This window comes from Pecten maximus, chromosome 13, assembly GCF_902652985.1.
Source record: "Pecten maximus chromosome 13, xPecMax1.1, whole genome shotgun sequence".
NCBI lineage: Eukaryota > Metazoa > Mollusca > Bivalvia > Pectinida > Pectinidae > Pecten > Pecten maximus.
The window spans coordinates 253,405-265,646 of record NC_047027.1 but is presented as its reverse complement, the minus strand read 5'-3'; the positions used below and the strand labels follow the sequence as shown (position 1 = coordinate 265,646).

General features: G+C 33.8%; 1 protein-coding gene across 1 annotated transcript in view; it reads right to left on the bottom strand.

The window, feature by feature from the left end:
- The window catches only part of LOC117341339 (tetraspanin-1-like), a 56,229-nt gene that overhangs the window by 25,239 nt on the left and 18,748 nt on the right, over positions 1 to 12,242 (bottom strand). The window contains exon 4 of the mRNA XM_033903199.1: positions 3,467 to 3,574. Coding sequence (XP_033759090.1) covers positions 3,467 to 3,574 — 108 coding nt within the window. The remainder of the gene's footprint in view (positions 1 to 3,466; positions 3,575 to 12,242) is intronic.

Here is a 12,242-nt window from a genome sequence, read left to right as displayed (position 1 = left end):
GTTAACTATCGTTACTGTCTTTAGTGTCAGGAACAGCTATAATGTCGTCACCCTCTACAGTTAACTATCGTTACTGTCTTTAGTGTCAGGAACAGCTATAATGTCGTCACCCTCTACAGTTAACTATCGTTACTGTCCTAAGTGTCAGGAACAGCTATAATGTCGTCACCCTCTACAGTTAACTATCGTTACTGTCCTAAGTGTCAGGAACAGCTATAATGTCGTCACCCTCTACAGTTAACTATCGTTACTGTCCTAAGTGTCAGGAACAGCTATAATGTCGTCACCCTCTACAGTTAACTATCGTTACTGTCTTTAGTGTAAGGAACAGCTATAATGTCGTCACCCTCTACAGTTAACTATCGTTACTGTCTTTAGTGTAAGGAACAGCTATAATGTCGTCGCCCTCTACAGTTAACTATCGTTACTGTCTTTAGTGTCAGGAACAGCTATAATGTCGTCGTCCTCTACAGTTAACTATCGTTACTGTCTTTAGTGTCAGGAACAGCTATAATGTCGTCACCCTCTACAGTTAACTATCGTTACTGTCTTTAGTGTAAGGAACAGCTATAATGTCGTCACCCTCTACAGTTAACTATCGTTACTGTCTTTAGTGTCAGGAACAGCTATAATGTCGTCACCCTCTACAGTTAACTATCGTTACTGTCTTTAGTGTCAGGAACAGCTATAATGTCGTCACCCTCTACAGTTAACTATCGTTACTGTCCTAAGTGTCAGGAACAGCTATAATGTCGTCACCCTCTACAGTTAACTATCGTTACTGTCTTTAGTGTCAGGAACAGCTATAATGTCGTCGCCCTCTACAGTTAACTATCGTTACTGTCTTTAGTGTAAGGAACAGCTATAATGTCGTCACCCTCTACAGTTAACTATCGTTACTGTCTTTAGTGTCAGGAACAGCTATAATGTCGTCACCCACTACAGTTAACTATCGTTACTGTCCTAAGTGTAAGGAACAGCTATAATGTCGTCGTCCTCTACAGTTAACTATCGTTACTGTCCTAAGTGTCAGGAACAGCTATAATGTCGTCACCCTCTACAGTTAACTATCGTTACTGTCTTTAGTGTAAGGAACAGCTATAATGTCGTCACCCTCTACAGTTAACTATCGTTACTGTCCTAAGTGTAAGGAACAGCTATAATGTCGTCGTCCTCTACAGTTAACTATCGTTACTGTCTTTAGTGTAAGGAACAGCTATAATGTCGTCACCCTCTACAGTTAACTATCGTTACTGTCTTTAGTGTCAGGAACAGCTATAATGTCGTCACCCTCTACAGTTAACTATCGTTACTGTCCTAAGTGTCAGGAACAGCTATAATGTCGTCACCCTCTACAGTTAACTATCGTTACTGTCTTTAGTGTCAGGAACAGCTATAATGTCGTCGCCCTCTACAGTTAACTATCGTTACTGTCTTTAGTGTAAGGAACAGCTATAATGTCGTCACCCTCTACAGTTAACTATCGTTACTGTCTTTAGTGTCAGGAACAGCTATAATGTCGTCACCCACTACAGTTAACTATCGTTACTGTCCTAAGTGTAAGGAACAGCTATAATGTCGTCGTCCTCTACAGTTAACTATCGTTACTGTCCTAAGTGTCAGGAACAGCTATAATGTCGTCACCCTCTACAGTTAACTATCGTTACTGTCTTTAGTGTAAGGAACAGCTATAATGTCGTCACCCTCTACAGTTAACTATCGTTACTGTCCTAAGTGTAAGGAACAGCTATAATGTCGTCGTCCTCTACAGTTAACTATCGTTACTGTCTTTAGTGTAAGGAACAGCTATAATGTCGTCACCCTCTACAGTTAACTATCGTTACTGTCTTTAGTGTCAGGAACAGCTATAATGTCGTCACCCTCTACAGTTAACTATCGTTACTGTCTTTAGTGTCAGGAACAGCTATAATGTCGTCACCCTCTACAGTTAACTATCGTTACTGTCCTAAGTGTCAGGAACAGCTATAATGTCGTCACCCTCTACAGTTAACTATCGTTACTGTCCTTAGTGTCAGGAACAGCTATAATGTCGTCACCCTCTACAGTTAACTATCGTTACTGTCCTAAGTGTCAGGAACAGCTATAATGTCGTCACCCTCTACAGTTAACTATCGTTACTGTCCTAAGTGTAAGGAACAGCTATAATGTCGTCGTCCTCTACAGTTAACTATCGTTACTGTCTTTAGTGTAAGGAACAGCTATAATGTCGTCACCCTCTACAGTTAACTATCGTTACTGTCTTTAGTGTCAGGAACAGCTATAATGTCGTCACCCTCTACAGTTAACTATCGTTACTGTCTTTAGTGTAAGGAACAGCTATAATGTCGTCGCCCTCTACAGTTAACTATCGTTACTGTCTTTAGTGTCAGGAACAGCTATAATGTCGTCGCCCACTACAGTTAACTATCGTTACTGTCCTAAGTGTAAGGAACAGCTATAATGTCGTCACCCTCTACAGTTAACTATAGTTACTGTCTTTAGTGTAAGGAACAGCTATAATGTCGTCGCCCTCTACAGTTAACTATCGTTACTGTCTTTAGTGTCAGGAACAGCTATAATGTCGTCGCCCTCTACAGTTAACTATCGTTACTGTCTTTAGTGTCAGGAACAGCTATAATGTCGTCGCCCTCTACAGTTAACTATTCGTCCGTATCTAGGTTTTCTTTATCAAATGTTGATGCTGATCACCGCTTTTTTCGATCGAAACTACTACATTGTTGGATTATGAACCGTTAATTGCAATAAAATCATTATTAATATGACAATATATTAAATAGATTAGATAATAAATAAGACATACGAATGAATGTAATTTGACATAATCCTCGATTCTTGTAAGTAAAACGGAACTCGGAACTCGGAACCAACCTCAGCCTCCCCATCCCGAATGTCTGTCTAGAGGTGGCGGCTTGTAGTCACCATTCAGGATATAACTATCCCCTAAATTGTCTATAAACATTACACATACTGTAACGAAGGCGTAGTACCAGGCGTTAGGGATTATATAAACATTACACATACTGTAACGAAGGCGTAGTACCAGGCGTTAGGGATTATATAAACATTACACATACTGTAACGAAGGCGTAGTACCAGGCGTTAGAGATTATATAAACATTACACATACTGTAACGAAGGCGTAGTACCAGGCGTTAGAGATTATATAAACATTACACATACTGTAACGAAGGCGTAGTACCAGGCGTTAGAGATTATATAAACATTACACATACTGTAACGAAGGCGTAGTTCCAGGCGTTAGAGATTCTATAAACATTACACATACTGTAACGAAGGCGTAGTTCCAGGCGTTAGAGATTCTATAAACATTACACATACTGTAACGAAGGTGTAGTTCCAGGCGTTAGGGATTATATAAACATTACACATACTGTAACGAAGGCGTAGTTCCAGGCGTTAGGGATTATATAAACATTACACATACTGTAACGAAGGCGTAGTTCCAGGCGTTAGAAATTCTATTGGTGACTTCAGCGCCTCCGTAATCGTCGTTGATTGTCGTCTGTAGAGCATCTGTTAGCCGCTCGTCTATCTGATGATTAAACAGAGGATCACGTGACCTCGGATAGAATAAAACAACGACAGAAATGCATCGGCATCGGGCTGTGTTTGTTTGATTATGTGTTTGCTTGTGTGTTTGTTTGTTTGTTTGTCTGTTTATTCGGTTGTTTGTTTGTTTGTTTGTTTGTTTGTTTGATTATTCGGTTGTTTGTTTGTTTGTTTGTGTGTCTGTTTATTCGGTTGTTTGTTTGTTTGTTTGTTTGTCTGTTTATTTGTTTGTTTGTTTGTTTGTTTGTTTGTCTGTTTATTCGGTTGTTTGTTTGTTTGTTTGTTTGTCTGTTTGTTTGTTTGTTTGTTTGTCTGTTTATTCGGTTGTTTGTTTGTTTGTTTGTTTGTTTGTTTGTCTGTTTATTCGGTTGTTTGTTTGTTTGTGTGTTTGTTTGTTTGTTTGTTTGTGTGTCTGTTTATTCGGTTGTTTGTTTGTTTGTTTGTGTGTCTGTTTATTCGGTTGTTTGTTTGTTTGATTATGTGTCTGTTTATTCGGTTGTTTGTTTGTTTGTGTGTTTGTTTGTTTGTCTGTTGATTCGGTTGTTTGTTTGTTTGTTTGTGTGTCTGTTTATTCGGTTGTTTGTTTGTTTGATTATGTGTCTGTTTATTCGGTTGTTTGTTTGTTTGTGTGTTTGTTTGGCTGTGTGATAACCCGGCTGTAATAACAATGTACATTGATAATTACATCAGACACACTGAATTACATGATTTCAAACACAAACATCGTATTCATTGTGTATATAACTACATCAAGGAAAGGTAATTCAATCCCAACCTCCAGAAATTAATTGAAAACTACAGACGGCATAATTGATAATTCACAATGTATTAATAGAAAATAAAAATGGCTGAAACAAAAACATTACGTAAGATTTGCTATTGTCAATACTGCAATTGAGCAAAATCGATCATAACATTTCCTAATATTACAGGAGATTTATAATGCTGTAAATTGCCTAATTATATACCACACCATGGGCGTGTTTACTTAGCTGATAATGTTTATGTAGATCAGATGCATATACGAATGTAATTGAAAACCCAAATCACAATTTTACCGGTAATTTACGGAACGGAATTTCCAACATTTTAAAGGATTAATTCCTACGAGATATTAATGCATAGTTCATTTATTAACGTTCGGCAATATATTATCTAGTATCAAACACGAGTAACTATCACAAAGGATAATGTCGGATACATTTACTGTATAAACATTTCACTATCACAGAGGATAATGTCAGATACATTTACTGTATAAACATTTCACTATCGAGGATAATGTCGTATACATTTACTGTATAAACATTTCACTATCACAGAGGATAATGTCTGATACATTTACTGTATAAACATTTCACTATCACAAAGGATAATGTCGGATACATTTACTGTATAAACATTTCACTATCGAGGATAATGTCGGATACATTTACTGTATAAACATTTCACTATCACAGAGGATAATGTCTGATACATTTACTGTATAAACATTTCACTGTCACAGAGGATAATGTCTGATACATTTACTGTATAAACATTTCACTATCACAGAGGATAATGTCTGATACATTTACTGTATAAACATTTCACTATCGAGGATAATGTCGGATACATTTACTGTATAAACATTTCACTATCGAGGATAATGTCTGATACATTTACTGTATAAACATTTCACTATCACAGAGGATAATGTCGGATACATTTACTGTATAAACATTTCACTGTCACAGAGGATAATGTCGGATACATTTACTGTATAAACATTTCACTATCACAGAAGATAATGTCTGATACATTTACTGTATAAACATTTCACTATCGAGGATAATGTCTGATACATTTACTGTATAAACATTTCACTATCACAGAGGATAATGTCGGATACATTTACTGTATAAACATTTCACTATCGAGGATAATGTCTGATACATTTACTGTATAAACATTTCACTATCGAGGATAATGTCTGATACATTTACTATATAAACATTTCACTATCACAGAGGATAATGTCGGATACATTTACTGTATAAACATTTCACTATCGAGGATAATGTCGGATACATTTACTGTATAAACATTTCACTATCGAGGATAATGTCGGATACATTTACTGTATAAATATTTCACTATCACAGAGGATAATGTCTGATACATTTACTGTATAAACATTTCACTGTCACAGAGGATAATGTCGGATACATTTACTGTATAAACATTTCACTATCACAGAGGATAATGTCTGATACATTTACTGTATAAACATTTCACTATCGAGGATAATGTCTGATACATTTACTGTATAAACATTTCACTATCGAGGATAATGTCTGATACATTTACTGTATAAACATTTCACTATCGAGGATAATGTCTGATACATTTACTGTATAAACATTTCACTATCGAGGATAATGTCGGATACATTTACTGTATAAACATTTCACTATCGAGGATAATGTCGGATACATTTACTGTATAAACATTTCACTATCGAGGATAATGTCTGATACATTTACTGTATAAACATTTCACTATCGAGGATAATGTCGGATACATTTACTGTATAAACATTTCACTATCGAGGATAATGTCTGATACATTTACTGTATAAACATTTCACTATCGAGGATAATGTCTGATACATTTACTGTATAAACATTTCACTATCGAGGATAATGTCTGATACATTTACTGTATAAACATTTCACTATCACAGAGGATAATGTCGGATACATTTACTGTATAAACATTTCACTATCGAGGATAATGTCTGATACATTTACTGTATAAACATTTCACTATCGAGGATAATGTCTGATACATTTACTATATAAACATTTCACTATCACAGAGGATAATGTCGGATACATTTACTGTATAAACATTTCACTGTCACAGAGGATAATGTCTGATACATTTACTGTATAAACATTTCACTATCGAGGATAATGTCTGATACATTTACTGTATAAACATTTCACTATCGAGGATAATGTCTGATACATTTACTGTATAAACATTTCACTATCGAGGATAATGTCGGATACATTTACTGTATAAACATTTCACTATCGAGGATAATGTCTGATACATTTACTGTATAAACATTTCACTATCGAGGATAATGTCTGATACATTTACTGTATAAACATTTCACTATCGAGGATAATGTCTGATACATTTACTGTATAAACATTTCACTATCGAGGATAATGTCGGATACATTTACTGTATAAACATTTCACTATCACACAGGATAATGTCTGATACATTTACTGTATAAACATTTCACTATCACAGAGGATAATGTCGGATACATTTACTGTATAAACATTTCACTATCACAGAGGATAATGTCGGATACATTTACTGTATAAACATTTCACTGTCACAGAGGATAATGTCGGATACATTTACTGTATAAACATTTCACTATCGAGGATAATGTCGGATACATTTACTGTATAAACATTTCACTATCGAGGATAATGTCGGATACATTTACTGTATAAACATTTCACTATCGAGGATAATGTCGGATACATTTACTGTATAAACATTTCACTATCGGGGATAATGTCTGATACATTTACTGTATAAACATTTCACTATCACAGAGGATAATGTCTGATACATTTACTGTATAAACAATTCACTATCGAGGATAATGTCGGATACATTTACTGTATAAACATTTCACTATCACAGAGGATAATGTCGGATACATTTACTGTATAAACATTTCACTGTCACAGAGGATAATGTCTGATACATTTACTGTATAAACATTTCACTGTCACAGAGGATAATGTCTGATACATTTACTGTATAAACATTTCACTATCACAGAGGATAATGTCTGATACATTTACTGTATAAACATTTCACTATCGAGGATAATGTCTGATACATTTACTATATAAACATTTCACTATCACAGAGGATAATGTCGGATACATTTACTGTATAAACATTTCACTATCGAGGATAATGTCGGATACATTTACTGTATAAACATTTCACTATCGAGGATAATGTCGGATACATTTACTGTATAAACATTTCACTATCACAGAGGATAATGTCTGATACATTTACTGTATAAACATTTCACTGTCACAGAGGATAATGTCTGATACATTTACTGTATAAACATTTCACTATCGAGGATAATGTCTGATACATTTACTGTATAAACATTTCACTATCGAGGATAATGTCTGATACATTTACTGTATAAACATTTCACTATCGAGGATAATGTCGGATACATTTACTGTATAAACATTTCACTATCGAGGATAATGTCGGATACATTTACTGTATAAACATTTCACTATCGAGGATAATGTCTGATACATTTACTGTATAAACATTTCACTATCGAGGATAATGTCGGATACATTTACTGTATAAACATTTCACTATCGAGGATAATGTCTGATACATTTACTGTATAAACATTTCACTATCGAGGATAATGTCTGATACATTTACTGTATAAACATTTCACTATCGAGGATAATGTCTGATACATTTACTGTATAAACATTTCACTATCACAGAGGATAATGTCGGATACATTTACTGTATAAACATTTCACTATCGAGGATAATGTCTGATACATTTACTGTATAAACATTTCACTATCGAGGATAATGTCTGATACATTTACTATATAAACATTTCACTATCACAGAGGATAATGTCTGATACATTTACTGTATAAACATTTCACTATCGAGGATAATGTCTGATACATTTACTGTATAAACATTTCACTATCGAGGATAATGTCTGATACATTTACTGTATAAACATTTCACTATCGAGGATAATGTCTGATACATTTACTGTATAAACATTTCACTATCACAGAGGATAATGTCGGATACATTTACTGTATAAACATTTCACTATCGAGGATAATGTCTGATACATTTACTGTATAAACATTTCACTATCGAGGATAATGTCTGATACATTTACTATATAAACATTTCACTATCACAGAGGATAATGTCTGATACATTTACTGTATAAACATTTCACTATCGAGGATAATGTCGGATACATTTACTGTATAAACATTTCACTATCGAGGATAATGTCTGATACATTTACTGTATAAACATTTCACTATCGAGGATAATGTCTGATACATTTACTGTATAAACATTTCACTATCGAGGATAATGTCTGATACATTTACTGTATAAACATTTCACTATCGAGGATAATGTCGGATACATTTACTGTATAAACATTTCACTATCACACAGGATAATGTCTGATACATTTACTGTATAAACATTTCACTATCACAGAGGATAATGTCGGATACATTTACTGTATAAACATTTCACTATCACAGAGGATAATGTCGGATACATTTACTGTATAAACATTTCACTGTCACAGAGGATAATGTCGGATACATTTACTGTATAAACATTTCACTATCGAGGATAATGTCGGATACATTTACTGTATAAACATTTCACTATCGAGGATAATGTCGGATACATTTACTGTATAAACATTTCACTATCGAGGATAATGTCTGATACATTTACTGTATAAACATTTCACTATCACAGAGGATAATGTCTGATACATTTACTGTATAAACAATTCACTATCGAGGATAATGTCGGATACATTTACTGTATAAACATTTCACTATCGAGGATAATGTCTGATACATTTACTGTATAAACATTTCACTATCACAGAGGATAATGTCGGATACATTTACTGTATAAACATTTCACTATCACAGAGGATAATGTCTGATACATTTACTGTATAAACATTTCACTATCACAGAGGATAATGTCGGATACATTTACTGTATAAACATTTCACTATCACAGAGGATAATGTCGGATACATTTACTGTATAAACATTTCACTGTCACAGAGGATAATGTCTGATACATTTACTGTATAAACATTTCACTGTCACAGAGGATAATGTCTGATACATTTACTGTATAAACATTTCACTATCACAGAGGATAATGTCTGATACATTTACTGTATAAACATTTCACTATCGAGGATAATGTCGGATACATTTACTGTATAAACATTTCACTGTCACAGAGGATAATGTCGGATACATTTACTGTATAAACATTTCACTATCACAGAGGATAATGTCGGATACATTTACTGTATAAACATTTCACTATCGAGGATAATGTCGGATACATTTACTGTATAAACATTTCACTATCGAGGATAATGTCGGATACATTTACTGTATAAACATTTCACTGTCGAGGATAATGTCTGATACATTTACTGTATAAACATTTCACTATCACAGAGGATAATGTCTGATACATTTACTGTATAAACATTTCACTATCACAGAGGATAATGTCTGATACATTTACTGTATAAACATTTCACTATCACAGAGGATAATGTCGGATACATTTACTGTATAAACATTTCACTATCACAGAGGATAATGTCGGATACATTTACTGTATAAACATTTCACTATCGAGGATAATGTCGGATACATTTACTGTATAAACATTTCACTATCACAGAGGATAATGTCGGATACATTTACTGTATAAACATTTCACTATCGAGGATAATGTCGGATACATTTACTGTATAAACATTTCACTATCCAGAGGATAATGTCGGATACATTTACTGTATAAACATTTCACTATCACAGAGGATAATGTCGGATACATTTACTGTATAAACATTTCACTATCACAGAGGATAATGTCTGATACATTTACTGTATAAACATTTCACTATCACAGAGGATAATGTCGGATACATTTACTGTATAAACATTTCACTATCACAGAGGATAATGTCGGATACATTTACTCTATAAACATTTCACTATCACAGAGGATAATGTCGGATACATTTACTGTATAAACATTTCACTATCACAGAGGATAATGTCTGATACATTTACTGTATAAACATTTCACTGTCACAGAGGATAATGTCTGATACATTTACTGTATAAACATTTCACTATCACAGAGGATAATGTCTGATACATTTACTGTATAAACATTTCACTATCACAGAGGATAATGTCTGATACATTTACTGTATAAACATTTCACTATCACAGAGGATAATGTCGGATACATTTACTGTATAAACATTTCACTATCACAGAGGATAATGTCGGATACATTTACTGTATAAACATTTCACTATCGAGGATAATGTCTGATACATTTACTGTATAAACATTTCACTATCACAGAGGATAATGTCGGATACATTTACTGTATAAACATTTCACTGTCACAGAGGATAATGTCGGATACATTTACTGTATAAACATTTCACTATCACAGAGGATAATGTCTGATACATTTACTGTATAAACATTTCACTATCACAGAGGATAATGTCGGATACATTTACTGTATAAACATTTCACTATCACAGAGGATAATGTCGGATACATTTACTGTATAAACATTTCACTATCACAGAGGATAATGTCGGATACATTTACTGTATAAACATTTCACTATCGAGGATAATGTCTGATACATTTACTGTATAAACATTTCACTATCGAGGATAATGTCTGATACATTTACTGTATAAACATTTCACTATCGAGGATAATGTCGGATACATTTACTGTATAAACATTTCACTATCGAGGATAATGTCTGATACATTTACTGTATAAACATTTCACTATCACAGAGGATAATGTCGGATACATTTACTGTATAAACATTTCACTATCGAGGATAATGTCGGATACATTTACTGTATAAACATTTCACTATCGAGGATAATGTCGGATACATTTACTGTATAAACATTTCACTATCACAGAGGATAATGTCGGATACATTTACTGTATAAACATTTCACTATCACAGAGGATAATGTCGGATACATTTACTGTATAAACATTTCACTGTCACAGAGGATAATGTCGGATACATTTACTGTATAAACATTTCACTATCGAGGATAATGTCGGATACATTTACTGTATAAACATTTCACTATCGAGGATAATGTCGGATACATTTACTGTATAAACATTTCACTATCGAGGATAATGTCTGATACATTTACTGTATAAACATTTCACTATCACAGAGGATAATGTCTGATACATTTACTGTATAAACAATTCACTATCGAGGATAATGTCGGATACATTTACTGTATAAACATTTCACTATCGAGGATAATGTCTGATACATTTACTGTATAAACATTTCACTATCACAGAGGATAATGTCGGATACATTTACTGTATAAACATTTCACTATCACAGAGGATAATGTCTGATACATTTACTGTATAAACATTTCACTATCACAGAGGATAATGTCGGATACATTTACTGTATAAACATTTCACTATCACAGAGGATAATGTCGGATACATTTACTGTATAAACATTTCACTGTCACAGAGGATAATGTCTGATACATTTACTGTATAAACATTTCACTGTCACAGAGGATAATGTCTGATACATTTACTGTATAAACATTTCACTATCACAGAGGATAATGTCTGATACATTTACTGTATAAACATTTCACTATCGAGGATAATGTCGGATACATTTACTGTATAAACATTTCACTGTCACAGAGG